At 62.1% G+C, this 14,235-nt stretch overlaps 6 protein-coding genes across 6 annotated transcripts; all 6 read right to left on the bottom strand.

The window, feature by feature from the left end:
* Positions 1–520: 520 nt before the first annotated feature.
* LSCM1_07190 (uncharacterized protein) lies at positions 521–1,588 on the bottom strand (the record flags this gene model as incomplete). The annotated part of the gene is made up of 1 exon (XM_067324574.1): positions 521–1,588. One exon carries the CDS (start codon positions 1,586–1,588, stop codon positions 521–523), a length of 1,068 nt encoding a protein of 355 aa, XP_067180931.1.
* Positions 1,589–2,212: 624 nt separating this feature from the next.
* On the bottom strand, positions 2,213–3,706 carry LSCM1_07189 (uncharacterized protein; the record flags this gene model as incomplete). Its single annotated transcript, XM_067324573.1, has 1 exon — positions 2,213–3,706. One exon carries the CDS (start codon positions 3,704–3,706, stop codon positions 2,213–2,215), a length of 1,494 nt encoding a protein of 497 aa, XP_067180930.1.
* An 824-nt stretch (positions 3,707–4,530) lies between these two features.
* Positions 4,531–5,337, bottom strand: LSCM1_07188 (uncharacterized protein; the record flags this gene model as incomplete). Its single annotated transcript, XM_067324572.1, has 1 exon — positions 4,531–5,337. The coding sequence occupies one exon, from the start codon at positions 5,335–5,337 to the stop codon at positions 4,531–4,533; it is 807 nt and encodes a 268-aa protein (XP_067180929.1).
* A 2,425-nt stretch (positions 5,338–7,762) lies between these two features.
* Positions 7,763–8,116, bottom strand: LSCM1_07187 (uncharacterized protein; the record flags this gene model as incomplete). Its single annotated transcript, XM_067324571.1, has 1 exon — positions 7,763–8,116. One exon carries the CDS (start codon positions 8,114–8,116, stop codon positions 7,763–7,765), a length of 354 nt encoding a protein of 117 aa, XP_067180928.1.
* Positions 8,117–11,132: 3,016 nt separating this feature from the next.
* On the bottom strand, positions 11,133–12,014 carry LSCM1_07186 (uncharacterized protein; the record flags this gene model as incomplete). The annotated part of the gene is made up of 1 exon (XM_067324570.1): positions 11,133–12,014. The coding sequence occupies one exon, from the start codon at positions 12,012–12,014 to the stop codon at positions 11,133–11,135; it is 882 nt and encodes a 293-aa protein (XP_067180927.1).
* Positions 12,015–13,146: 1,132 nt separating this feature from the next.
* LSCM1_07185 (uncharacterized protein) lies at positions 13,147–13,689 on the bottom strand (the record flags this gene model as incomplete). Its single annotated transcript, XM_067324569.1, has 1 exon — positions 13,147–13,689. One exon carries the CDS (start codon positions 13,687–13,689, stop codon positions 13,147–13,149), a length of 543 nt encoding a protein of 180 aa, XP_067180926.1.
* Between the last annotated feature and the right edge of the window lie 546 nt (positions 13,690–14,235).

Raw genomic sequence — 14,235 nt, 5'->3', positions numbered from 1 at the left:
GGTGAGGCGCATGGCTCAGCGAGAGCAGAGAGGGCGTTATGTGCGGACACGTGTGTGTGTGTGTGCCTAGGGGGAGGGGGAGGGAGGCGGAAGACATTTTAGCGCGTACACATGCGAGCCGGTTGATCACACACAGTAACGCACATGCGTGCTCCTCCCTTATCTCTTTCTCATGTAGCCACGCAGAGTATCGCATTGATGAAGAGCGGCAGTTGAGGAGGGCCAACGAAGTCAGAAGGCGTTTCGGGTCCGCTGAGACTTACGTGACTGTCCGCCCAGACGGTGGATGGGGAGGGGGCCATCTGTATAGATGTGTAGCAGAAGCGGGTGCTCTGTGTGTGTGCGTGGGGGGAGAGGATGTTAGGGGGCTGAGAGGCTGCGGCCACGGCTCCATGAAGGGGGACGGGGGGAGGAAGGGAAACCTAAAGGCCGCCACCCCCTTGGGCCTTGTGTAAAGCCGCGGCATCTTTTGTTGGTGCGGGCACGCACGAGCAGATTACGAGCGAGTTGGTGGGGAGACTCACACGAAGTCCAGCGCGCAGACAGAGCTGAGGCCTCGCTGCACGCCACTCGGCACAGCAGCCATGGCTGCGGTGGCGTATCGGCGTGCCGCCCGTTGCTCTGCGTGCGTCATGTAGGGGGCGCACGCGAGGGCCCCCAGCAGACGTCGCTGCTCCCAGACGACTGCGTCAGGCCCCTCTGCGAGTGTGGCAACGTGCACGCGACCTGCCACGGTGGCGACCGAATCTGTTGCGGCGGGGGTACTCCGGGCCCGGAATAGAAAAAACGACCGCCAGTCGCTGCTGAGAGCGCAGCACATCGCAGAGAGGCGCGAGGCAGGCGAGGAGACGCTGCCGCCGTTCTTATCGGCGCCAGGAAGTGCAGCAGGGGACGCTTCCGCGCTGTCGCGCTTGCCACCACCGGCGTCGCAGTTGTGGTCGTTGCTGCCGCTGGTGGCTTGCGTGAACGTCGCGGCAGCGTCGTCCTTGTTCACCAACGGAAGACGTGCCAGCAGGCCTTCCCAGAGCTCGCCGTACGACGTCCATTCGACAGTGCTTGTGGGCGGAGAAGAAGCCCTTATGGTGGCAGTGGGGGCGGCTTGTGGAAGCGCACCCTGCTTACCCCCCGTAGACACCTGTGCCGTCGGCAAACCTTGCGCCGTTACCCCGCCTGTCGCCCCAGCCCCTGGAGAAGTAAGCTGCGGAGTAGTGGCCCCCTCAGGCGACCGGCTCCTCTGGGCATCATTCCGCACGCTGGGGGGTGCTGACGAGGGTAGCAGCCGCAACAGCGTCGCGGCAGTGTGAGCCTCCTGTGTGGCTAGGCGAAGCAGCTGTGCTCGCCTAGACATCACTGCGCTCGCCTTTGGTAGCGTAGGCGATGAATCGGTCGAGGCGAGTGTCAGGGACCTCATTGACCGCCTTGGCTTGCACAGTTGCGGTTCGGCGAAGGCAGCTGCATCGGCGGAGCTACTCTTCCTGGCAGCCTCATCAGGGGAGGACGGGCAATCCTGCTGCCCTCGCTGCCGCTTGACTGGTTTGTGGGGCGGTCGCCCAGCAGCGGCGTGTGCCGCCTTGCGGGAGGACGGCATCTGCCCACGGAGAGGAAGCGTGTACGTGCGTCTGCACGCCAGACGTTGTCCGGGTTGGAGCACGGATCCGCAGGCGAGAGGGTTGGGGGTGGGGTGATGGAGAAGTTGAAAGCACACGAGAGAGAGAGAAAGGCCGCAAAAAAGGGGATGGTGGGCCGTATCGCGCGTGTGGCGACGTTGCACTGAAGGAATACTTACGTGGGATGCATTCGCTGGGTGAGCAGCACGCGGCTCTTTGTCCATCAGCAGCATCGGGGGGGGGAGGGGAAGGAGGTCCATGCGCCACTGCCGGCGATGATGCGTCACCCCCGCGCTTGGGAGTGGGAGAAAGACGCGCCGAGGTGGATGCACTTCCCCTTCCGCCCCCCTCCCCACTGACGGCAGAGGCTGCCCTGCAAGCCCGTTTTGTTTTCACGCGCGCATCGATCGTATCCGCCCGCCTCCGTCACGCTGAGCGCCACCCGCTTTCAGTCTTTGTGAGATCGAAGACACGCAGGGGAAGATGACGCGGAGACGGAGTGGCAGCCACTGCAGAGGGGCACCTGGCCCTCGCTTCCGCTTCACCAACCCCCCTCTCCCCTTCTCTCTCGCCAACACGCTCGGCCCTTCCCTTCCACACGAAGGTCACGCCAGGACAACGGAGATGGAGGCGGCAGCGCTGCACACGACCGCCTCCGACTGCAGACGCCCGCCAAGACCGCCACCACGAGCATGAGCTTCTGTGCAGGCGTTCATGGCGGTAGCAGGCGCATCCACGCTACACGCCAGCTGCGCACCGGGCAGGACGATTGGCACATCTGCGAACACCCCTGTCCACCCACGCACAGCCGTGGTCGGACCAATGCCGAGTGTGGGGCTGATGGAGACGGCAGTCTCGGTGAAGTCAGTTGTTGTCGCTCCTGAGGACGGTGCCAAAATGGTCGAAGCGGACCTACTGTCGACGGCGACGGCAGTGCGCTGCTGGCCACTCGTGTAGAGGTTTCGAGGGCGCAGCTGGAGCACAGAGACTGCCTGGTTACGAAGGGAGGCAAGCCACGTCGCTTTCGTCGCGCCACCACACTTCTTCGAGTCGTGGTTCGCCGGATCGGAGGCTGCCTCACCGACGACGCCGTCCGCGGCATCCGAGCGCACGACTGAGACGGTGCGACTCCATGGCCACCATCGGCTTCTCTTACGGCAGGCGGTGCCTTCAGATGATGCCTCGCAGCCCGGGAGAGGCACAACGCCGACGCACACCGTGAGGCAGTCCGTGGGCAGCACCAACCGAGACGCGGCCGCAGACAACGTTGCCTCTCCCCCCTGCTCGTTCGGCGATGCTGTGCCCGAGTCACGGCGGTAACCGCACCACTCCGTTGTCGTTGTGGCCATCACAGGTACTGGAAGCTGCGGTTCTGGGAGTGCATAACGGGGGCCCACAGTGGCGTAGTCGCCACCGTCCGAGCTGTTGCCGTCATGCTGCCCTGCCGTCGCGGCTGCTTCTGCGCGCGCCGCCTCAGCCATCAGTAGCTGAGAGAGCAGTTCCGCAGAGAAGGGTCGGACGGGCTGACTCGACGCTGACGACGTTGCAGGAGGAGGGTGCGCAGCGCTGCTAGCGCCATACAGCGACTGCTCGAAGACGCGGTCGTGATCCATCGACAGGGCAGCGCTACCGCCTCGTTGTGCCGACGCCGCGTGAGCTGCTTGCTCTGCTGCTCTGGAGTCGGCGGGTGTGCACGGGGACGTTGGGGTTGGGTTAGGCGGAGTCGTCTCGCGTGCGTGCTGCCACCCTGACACGTTGGAGAAGCGCTGCGACGTATCTGTCTCGTCCTCGTCCGTTTCGCGGTTGCCTGCGCTGGTGATCGGAGTCGCGCGCGCCGGCGTGCTTGGCGTCCCGAGGTGCGTCGGCGTCGCGGTGTCGGCAAAGGACTTCCGCACGCCTTTGTTTCGATTTCGGTCAATGCAGCCGCTTTCGGCGCTGATGGCATTCAGGCGCCTATCTGCCCGCCGGCGCTTTGCAGCGGCGCCTGCCTCACTCGCTCTGCTACTGGTAGCGGTGATGGGACTGCCGCTGATGCGGCCAGCATGTGCACCGCCGCTTTTCGGACGCCGCGTTGGCGACCGCCGCGACCGCGGAGGCATGCGTGTGGTATCGCGCGTGTAAGGCGATGCTGAATGCACCCGACTGTGTGTGTGCTGGTGTACGATTTCTTTTCAAAGGCGCAGGGTAGGCAAGTGTTGCGCGGCGTGTGAGTGTATCCCCCCCTCCCACGCGTAGAGTGGAGTCCATCACGATTGAAGGCGTGGCAGGGGCGAGGAGCAGGGAGGAAGAGAGGGCAAGGGGGAGGAGAGAGCATCATGCTCGGGCGAGACGTGGGAGGGCGGGAGCACAAGGGCGTGCCACGACACTGGCACAGGTTTCTTCACGGCACCACCTTGAAGAGAGAGACGAGGGGGCGCACAGGCCTGCGAGCGCGACGCCCCTTTTCGTGCCTCGGAAGGTTCACCCGCGCGATGGGAGAAGTGGTCACCACCGCACAGCTGCTGACACAGTTGCCGGGGCGCGCTTCAGACGACCACGGAAAGGTCAGCCCGTTGGGCTACCGAAACGCAATCGAATAGCACCACAGGGGCTTTGCCGTCGCTACGCGCTCCCCCGCAACGCATGGGTGCCTTTTTTTCACCGGCGCACCCGCCGGAAGGCCCCTTTGCAGAAGGGTGAGAGGGAGGGGCGCCGGTACGATGATGAAGTGGGGAGAAGGCGGCAGCGGGAGAGAGGAACGTGACGACGAAAAAGCTGCAGCGGTGTGGGGTGACTGCGAGCACGGATAACCGGAGGACGCCGCCCCCTACCCCTCCCCTACCACTATCCCCCTCCTCTCTTGCTTTTTCTCACTGCCTGCGCTGTGTTCACAGACGTCGCCAGTCTTCCCATCCCGCGCCCAAGCGAAAAAAAAAATGGCTGCCTATTCCGCACCTGACCCAGCACTGTCGTCGACACTACTTCTGCCGCTCGGCTTCTGGCCGAACTTCTGCATCGTCTGTGCAAAGGCGGCAAGTTGACGCTGAATGAGAACCACATCACGCATGTCCTCCGGCGACGGCGTCTTTCCAGGCATCATTTCCTGCTGCACCCGCTCGAGGATCTCGCGCTGCTTCGGGCTCAGGGTGCGCATTGCCATCTCCATGATTTGCCTCACCTGCGGCGATGCGCCAGCGACGGGCGGCATGCTATGACCGGCGCCGCCGGCCTGGGCGGATGCTGCGGGCGCCTGCGACAGCGTATGGGCGCCATGCATGGAATTGTTGTAGAGGTGCCTCAGGGCCGGCACAGTCGCTGGCAGCGCCGCCACTTGCGCCTCGATCAGCAAGCAGAGCTGCGTTATAAGTCGCAGAGTCTCCGCTTCCTTGTAGACGGATGCCGCCTTCTTCAGCTGCTCCACAATGTGTACTCCGTCCAGTTTTGGCGCATCGCTTGTCGTCTGAAGGCACATGCCACCCACCTCCTGAGCTGGTCCCTCAGATGCCTCCGGAGTTCTTCCCGCGCTCACGCTCGCGCCGCCAGCACGGACACTGCCGGAGTCGGAGGTGTAGTGGTTGGTGAAGTGGTCAGCCTGTACTTCCTCGTAGCGTATCATGACGGCCTCGGCATCCATCGGGGTCGGCTCACGGCTCATCGCTGCACGCACGCGTTCTTGGAACTCAGGCGTTCGTATGGCGGCAATCATAGCCTCAGCGTAGGCGTGGACTTCATCCCTCGTCAGTTGCGCCATGACTCCTGAACGGAGACAGTGTGTGTACGTGTGGGGGGTGGGGTTGAGAGGGGGGGAAGGCTGGAGAGGTTTGGAGGGGCTGGTAAAGTGAGCCGACCCAAGTGAAGAGCGGTGGGGGGCTCGCCAAGTGCGGGAGCAGTGATGGACAGAGCGACCGTGCAGCACCCGCAGGCGCGCGAGAGAGGGAGAGAGGGGGAGGGGGAGTGCAGTGTGACGAGATGGCATACGCTATCCTGCGCCTCAGCCCACAAGGACTTGGCGGTAAGCGACGCCAAGCGCACAGGGTGGCCCTCTCCCCTCCTGCGCTCTTTCTCTCCCTCCCCCCTCTCTCCCTCTCTGCATCGCTGTGCTGAGGGAGCGAGGGCGCTTCTGCAGGCCTTCACTTCGGCTGCGACCCACTCATGCTCACATCCGCGCAAGTGAACGAGATGTGATGAGGCACGTACCCACGTGGGAACAAACGAAGGGGACCTTTTCCTTGACTCTGTTGCTGTAAAAAGGTTTTACGACAGGCATGGATATCAGGCTTTATATATATATATATCCCGAGGTGCCCGATTCGACCGCGAGCGAGGCGGCAATGGTCTCCCTCGCACGACTACCGCCACCTGTCTTGGACTGCCCCGCTGCCAACACCTCTCTAGTGTAGGGTGGACCGTTCAACGTGGAGCCGAGACACGCGTGAAACGCGAGTCCACTTATGCTTAGGTGGCGATTCCTCGCGCAAGTGCTGCGTGATGGGCAGCAGCTGGGATGGGCGAGAGGCATGCCGTGATCCAAGCAGTCCACACACACACGGTCCTGTTTTCATGGCGGAGGCGGTGAGGCATGCCGTGCGGAGAGGAAGTCTCTGCCCAGCTCCACGTGAGCGCCCTTGAGAGACCCTGTCGTACGCGCGTATGCAAGGCCTTTTCTTCCATCGTATCGCGCTGCAGCACTCGAGGAGGCGGTCGTGGGGACTTTCCAGAAGGGCGTCTGGAGGACACGATGGAGCTATTCGTGGTGCACTCGCCATGTGCTCGGCAGCTGTGCCTTAGGAGCCCTACGCTCGGTCGGATGTGAGAGAGGCCGCACACACTTCGCACACACACGTAATTTACGGCTGGCTGGTGTGGAACACTCCGCCCCCCTTTTCACCCACCACTTCGGGCTGCACGACCCGCTGCATGGCGTGCGTGGATGGGAGGTATCATGCCGACAGCGGCCCACAGCACACACATTTTGTGCTCCCACACGTCGCAGTCTGTGGCCGCACTTAACAGCGACGTGCTTTGGTCGAGGTGTGTCTGTGTGTGTGGAGGGGGGAGGGAAGTCTGTGAAAGCCCTGTGCAGCGCCAATGAGAAGCGCGCCATCGCACCTTCCGCTGCCCGATAACACTATGAAACGCGGTGCCCCTCGGGTAGCGATCGATCCGAACATCTCACGCAGCACAGCGCGCCACAACGCCGTGCCCGAAGAGTCCAGAGGAAATGTTCGCGCATGTCAGGCCCACTGGCGTACGCTGTAGCGAGCTGATCCGAACTCGAACGTGACGGCAAGACTCTTTGGCAAGGCGCCAGCTAACACTGGGCCCTGCTGGCCGCATACAGCCCGAAACCTTTTCAACGGTCGGCGGCGACCTCTTGGCGGCTCCCGCAAGGCGGATACGGAGACCCTCCCTGAGGATGCCGTGCAAGGAGACGGCCCATCGTCACCGGCTCTTTCGCGTTCCGTACAGGTATACCGCTTCGAAGGTGCCAAGGGCAGACGGTGGCCACGGCATCGTCCCCTCTCGCGCCTCCGCGGGCGGACGGAATAGGGAGGAAGGACACTGCGCATGCGGCCAGAAGGGCGTGGGGCAGGAACCTCCCCCCTTCCGCTCACTTCCCCCTCTTACACTTTTCCCAAGGCACGCCGACCATCGCACACCCACACACACGCACCATTCACCGCACAGGGGGGGAGAGAGACGCAGAGAGATACGCGCCGTCCGTGAAGAGCGAATGTGCTCTGCGATCGGGGGCATAGGGCGGAGGGTGTGCCTTGCGCTTCCCACTTTCCCCTTTAGAGCCTCGAAAAGACGCGACGGGGAAGGGATGTGGAGAGAGGGAGAGGGGGAAGGGGGAGTCAGGTGAGGAGGAGCGACGTGTGTGTGTGTGTGTTGGGGAGGGGGCAGGGGCGGAACGATACTCACGCGCAGCCGCCAAACAGACAGGCACTGAACGATACCCGTCCACCGCTTTACGACTCTCAGATCGGCCACAGCACTCCTCTCCTCTCCCACAGTCAAGCGCCCGTCCGCTCTGGATGGCTGGATGACTGGCTGGCAGCGTACCCTTCCCGCCACGTGTTTATATGTCGGCCGTGTGTGTGTGTGCACGGTCATAGGCTGCTGAAGCGAAAGGAGGAGGAGACACACACGCACGTGGATCGATAAGTAGATGTTCACAGATGCCTCATCACGGAGCCGCCCGTCTGCTCTACCATGGCATCGATAACGTCGTCGTCCTCCATTCCCAAGTCCTCCGGCGTCTTGCTATCATCAATCGGCGCACCGTCGAACAGGAAGCGAACGCTGCCACGTGAGATGCCCTGCTTCTTACAGTATGCGTCAATCAGCTTCTTCAGCTGTGTTCCTCGCTTGATCTTGAAGAACATTTCTGCGCCGTCGGCGTTGACGACCTTCAGCGAGATTTGTTGCGCCGATAGGGAAGCGGCGGCCTCCGCCTTTACTGGCGCCGGCGCCGCGTTAGCAGTGCTCCCCTCCGGGTGCGGGTTGCTGTGGTCTTGGTTCTCCATTCCTGTTGCTGTTGCTCGCCAGCTTGTTCTCTGCGTGCGAGGTGGGGGCTCCAGAGATCCTAACGAGTTCGTGGGCACGGATGATGACGGTCGACTTGCCTACTTGCTCGTAGGGCGTAAATGCCTGTGTCTGTCTGTGTCTCTGTGTGTGTGTGTGTGCGGCGCTTGAAGGAAGCGAGGACTGGTGTGTACGAGAGAAAACGTTCTGTGAGGGAGCCGAAAAGAGACGCAGAGATGGACAGTGGGGAGGGATGGGGAGGGGGAGCGCGTGCGAGAGGTGCCGTGATAACCAAGGGCGATAGCGCGATCGTTTGTAGAAGAAGGGGGAGGGGGAGCAGGGGGGAGCGCCTTCTTCATCGACTTCCACTTTTTTCTTCCCCTCCACGTGTCCGCCTCCGTCGGCCATTCCACGGGAGCTGCGCACCACTTTGCCCCCCCCACCCTCCTCCAACGACCCCGGCACGCAGGCCCACACCACGTGGTGCGAAGCACCCGCGTTGACGCGCATGGGAGCAATGCGCAGACGCATTCATCTGGCCAGCACAACCCCCTGCCTCAAACGGTGGCCACCACCTCCTCGCGGTGGTCTCATCGCGGCCGCTTCCAACCAAGCGGGTTGCCACGTTGCCCATCCCTAGGCGTGGCGCAGGCCGCCGCCACCCCCCTACCAATTGGCCAGCGTGAGGGCTGCATCTAGTGCCTAAGAGTCGTGCGAGCACGTTCCTGGTCATGGCGATGGCGCAGTCACGCCTCGCGCCGCGGGCCGGGCCCCGACACAACGCCGTCCAGGGCCCACATGACGGCAAATGCAGCGCTGAAATCGGTGTCAAGTCGCTGCTTTCTAAGGCCCTTCGATACTGATTCCGCGCTGCGGTCTCCGCCTGTCGTCTGAGGAGGTGCGGTAATGATTACGAGAGGCTGCGGGTACGCATCGGAGAGTGGAATTGGTCGACGAGCAAGGGCGCACCATCGAGTTGAGGCTCGCTTTATCTACCGTGCGTGTGTGTGTGTGTGCAGCGAGGAGGAGGGGGGCAAGTACGCGTCTGCGAGTAGGCGCTTCCGTCCCGCGCGGTGACTTGGTTTGCATCTGAAGGGCGCAACTGTGCACATCCGGCGCGGCTTCACACCGTGACGACAAAAAAAGGAACGGGGGGGCGGACACACGTTGCTTTGGCACATGTGCTACGTGAGCCAGCGATCCGCGTTGCTTAGTCGCAGCCTCCCTCCCTCCCACCAAGACCACCCTGGTGCCCCATACAGTGGCGGCGAGACCGGATAGGCGCCCTGCTCCTTTGCCGTGTGCTGTGGCAGCGGCCACCTCCTCCTCTTCCGCGGCTCGCGTTATGTTCAGCGCTGCGTTACCACTGCGTCTCTACCGCGCTCCTCTTCGACAGCTCTTTTTCCACTCGCTTCTTCGCCTCCTGCACGCTCGGAGGGCTGTGGCACGCCACCAGTTATTATTGACTCCCCCCCTTTTACCCCGTCGGTCCCCTCCCCCTCGGCAAGACGCACGCGAGGAGACGTCTCGAAGGGGAGTAAGGGAAGAGGGTGGGAGCGGGCGGTGACAGGAAGGCATCCAGGGTGGGGCAGGATGGGCGGAGGGCCTTCGGTGGGGTCGGGTGAAACTGTCAAGACCAAGACAGCGAAGCAGCCCGAAAGCAACGGAGGATCGAGAGCGGAGCAAGTTTGTGGACGCTTGGGCTCGACACATACACGCACAGAGAGAGAGAGGGTAGTGTGTGTGTGTGTCTTTGGGGGGGGGAAGATAGCCGAGGCATTTCAACAGAGTGCAGTCGTGGAGGAGGGATGGTGGTGGTGAAGAGGGAGGGGGGCAGCACGATCACGGCCCCTTGCCGTCAGATGATGCACACCGCCATCCATACAGGGCAATGCCGCTGGAGAAGCAACGGCCCGTAAGAGAGAGGGTGAAGCACATTACCTGCATCATACCACCCCCCACCCCTTCCACCACATACACACTTGGAAACGCATCGATGCAACACCACGAAGGACAACCCGAGAGAAGGACAACGAGCCGCAGCACGCAGTAAGGCCGTCGTCTTGACGCACGAAAACAAGCATGGACGGGTGCCACGTGACCACCGCCAGCCTCGTCAATGAAGGTGAAGAAAACAACAGCAAAAAAGGGAAAGGCCTCAGCGAGTACGACACACAACGCGAGACGGCAGAAGGGCGAGGCGGGGGGAAGACGGATGAGAGACGGCAGAAGGGGGGGCGGGGAGGGGAGGGGAGGGGAGGGAGCCACTGAACACGTACGCGCAGCGAATGACAACGATGAAAAAAAAACTGAAAGGAGAGACACACATAGACTGACGCAGACGCGCGCGAGAGCGTACATGGGTAGAACAACAGCTACGATGGTGTTTCAAAGGAGGGGAGGGGGAGGGCGGGCGGGCAGACGGCGTGCGCGCTTGACAGAGGTGTCTGATCGCCGCTTCGGCTTCTGTCGGGACTATTGCCTCTCCTCCCCTTCGCCGTGCTTCTCTTTCTCTCTCTCGGCCTGTCGTGTGGTGCAGGTGCGTGTACGCGTGTGTGCGTGGGGGATGAGGAGGACAGCATGCTGCCTAGATCAATACGTGCTGGAAGAAGGAGATGGGTAGGGGGAGGGGGTCGACGGGAGAAGTAAGCACGCCACAGCAATCCAAACAGCTTTCCTAACGATGTGTACTCGTGGTTGGGAGGATGGGGAGGAGGGCGGGGCACCCGAAGATGACGATGACGTATGCGTGACCGGGCTGCTGCTGCATCCGGGCGTCAGCGTACGGAGGACAGCCGCCGGCGGAACCTAAGAGGTAATGGGAGGAAGGCGCTTGCAAAGGGGGGGTGCGGGGTGTGCAGATATCCGCCACGGAAGCTCGGTCGCGTCTTCAGAGCCCCAGTCAGCGCCCTCACCTCCCCCACCACCCTCGCGCTCCGTTTCGCCCCCTCTCCGACCCTCCTGCCTTTGGCATCCGCTCTTGTCCACGCCCGCCCTCACTCCCTCTCGCATCGTCCACTATGAGAACTGCCCACCAACCCGCTGCTGACCCCCCTGGACATCTGACCTCCTCCACGCAGAGTTCAGCTCTGCTTTCTTCTCTGGCGACTCCTCCATGATGACGGGCTCGCGGATGCGTACCTGAGCCGGACAGCAGCCAAAGCAGCACACAGAGAAGGCCACTAGGGCGATCGTCATCGCCATCATGAGCAAGGTGGCACGGCACCCCTGTGTGCAGAGCTGATGCGTGTACGGCAGCGGTGGAGGGTGGATGAACTCGTCGCACTGGGTATAGTTTGGCAGGCATGTGACGAGGCCGCAGTTTTTGCGGGAGCTTGCGGCAGCGCACATGATAAGACGACACGAGCGGTACGCATCGGTGATGTCGAACGGCTCACCTGGGCGGTTGCCGTGGGCAAAGATGTCGGCCATCAGGTTCACCTCTGATGTTGTGAGAGCCTGGCGCTGTTTGACGAAGCGCTCGAAGAGCGCGCTATTCACGCAGCGCCAGAAGCTAGCAAAGCAGTCGTCGAGTACGTTGCACGTCGTGTAGCCGCTCTCCATCCAGCCAGAGCTGTTGCAGAAGATGCCGCTCGTCGTGATGTTCATGCTCGTGGCGGCGCCGGTGCAAAGACACCGCTCCTGGACGCATGTTCTGTAGGCTTGCACCGTGTCGTAGGGCAGCAAGCCGTACACATCGATGATGGGCGGCAGGTACGCGCTGCACGTCGTAATGGTCGGCCGCGGGTTGAGAATGAGGCACTGCTCTTTCGTGATGGGGCCATCCGTGCGCTCTAGTGTCACACCAGCCCCCCAGAAGTCGGTGTCACCTGTGAGGGAGAGCGTGGCCGCCACCACAAAGGCGGCAACAAGGAGGGGCAATCGCCTCGCCGCGTGCATCGCTTTCGTGCAGCCCCCTCGAAAGATGCGCTAATGTCCGTTGATGAAAGATGTGGAAGGAAAGTTTCAAGCGTCGATGCTTCTCTCTCCCTCTGTGTGTGTGTTTGTAAGTGTGTGTGTGCGTGTAAGCGTCAGCGTACGCGTGTAGCGTACTGCTCAGGAGGAGGAAGAGAAGCGCCACCCATGAGACTGGTGAACAGGCGGTGAGGTGTGTGTGTGTCCATTACTGCCATCATACCTCCGAGCATCAAAAACGTCCGGGAAAGACGCGCCTTCCGCTCCATCGTACACCACACATACTCTCTGTGCGTGCATTGAGGTGATTCGCAAAAAAAACACGCTGCCACTTTGGTGCGCTCAGGGGTGAGCGCGGAGGCGAGACGGGGATGGTGAAGAGGTCCGCAGGTGGAGACGGAGGCTCGCGACGGTGCCAGTGGTGGTGGTGGTGGGAGAGAGGGGGGGTATGCTTCAACGTCACCACCACCATCCCGCTTCCCTCTTTCTCCCCACCCACCCACACACACCCACACACATTCGCACCCTCTTTGTACCTGTCCGTCAGGCACGCGCTTCTTTTTTTTCCTTTCCCTTGTCAGTTTGCTTACGGTGGCCGTACACCAGCACATGACACGCACGAGAGCTGAGGGGAGGGGGGACGGAGGAATGGGGAGGTGAACCACGCGGGCGCACAGTGGAAGGCGCAGACGCCTTTGCTCTCTGTCTCCACGCCTCTTCGCCAGAAAAGCGCTTGGCAGCAAAGATACGCGCACGTACCGGCAGAGAACTATACAGAGCCCGCCCCGCCCCCCTCCCCTCTGAGAAGAAAAAAGAAAAAAAGGGCGACGACACATTGTGCGCTCACGCACCGCGGCCGCATCGCCCACCCGGGATCCAGAGCTCAGTACAAGGGAGCCGGCCCGTGAGAGCGGTGAAGGAAAGTTATGCTCGAGCACATCGAGAACCGAACGCGCTTCGACCACACATAGGCGCCATCCATGGTAGTGAGCGACGGTGCCGCTGCCGTTCCCCTCCTCTCTCCAGTGCCAACTCTTTTCGGCCCGCACTTGCAGACAGTGACGCACCTGTGTTGAGTGCTCGGGTGCAGGGAGGCAGCGGCAGGCGTTACCACTAACTAAATGTCATCTGTGGACGTCATGAGAAAGAAGCCTATGAGAGCCAACGCGAGGTACTTGATGAGCTTCGACTCGTTGAACATAATCGTCGCGTACCCGACGCGCGGCAAATAGGCGTACGTCTTGCCAACAATCATGTCCTCCTCCACCCACTCTCGCCCATGCTGGAAGAGAAAGCGATCGTCGTTCACGTTGTTGTCGCCCTTGGTGAGGTAAAGCTTCTTGTGATCCTCAGCCCGCTCATGGATGCGGAGGACGCGGTGGACAATCGGTATTTCATGCTCCGGCAGTGAGTAGACAATGACGTCACCCACCGTCACCGGATGCGCCGGGAGATGGTGCAGCAGGAGTACGTCGCCCCGCTGGTAACCAGGCTCCATGCTCCCGCTCAGCACGACGACGATGCTGGACTCGCAGTTTGTGGCCAACACCACGCCGCGCCAGCCAACGAGGACTATGCTCAGCAGGAGGCCGACATAAACAGCTTGCTGAATAACATCGCGGGGCCGTAGCGACAGCAGAGTGTCGATGCATTCACGCATGATCCGGCGGACGCGAGACAGGGGAGAAGAGATGCCAAGAAACCTACAGGTAGGCACGCGATCACCTTACACAGGCGTGTACACGCGTGTGACGCATCCGCGGGCATTGGAGACCACAAGCGCAAGGGAGAGGGAGGGAGGGAGAGAGAGAGAATGGGGTGTGCGACCGCAAAGAGCGAAGGAGAGGCCGGGCGGGGCAGAGGGGAAGGAGGCACGTGGCGGTGCATGTCTTCTCGTCCGCCGAAACGTGCGCACCGCCACATGGCTCAACGTATGCGTCAGTGCGGCATGTGAGGATGAGCGTCTGCCGACGCGCGCATTCCCCCTTCGATGTTCCTCTCTTTCTCTCCCTCTGCTTCGTTAAAGGAATGGTGCGCGCAAGCGAACGTTTGTGTGCGTGTGTGTGTGGGGGGGGGCGCTCTGAGAGTGGCGCCTGTTTAGCCAATTACCGTCACACCACATCCTCTCCTGCCTCTTTTGCTGCTCTCTCTTCCTCCTCCCCCCTTTTTTCCGTTGTTCCGTTCGGCGACATGTAGCGAAGCGCAT

The sequence above is a fragment of the Leishmania martiniquensis genome, chromosome 8, assembly GCF_017916325.1.
Source record: "Leishmania martiniquensis isolate LSCM1 chromosome 8, whole genome shotgun sequence".
Classification (NCBI taxonomy): Eukaryota; Euglenozoa; class Kinetoplastea; order Trypanosomatida; family Trypanosomatidae; genus Leishmania; species Leishmania martiniquensis.
The sequence above is the reverse complement of the archived record's forward strand: the minus strand, read 5'-3'. Positions and strand labels throughout refer to the sequence as shown.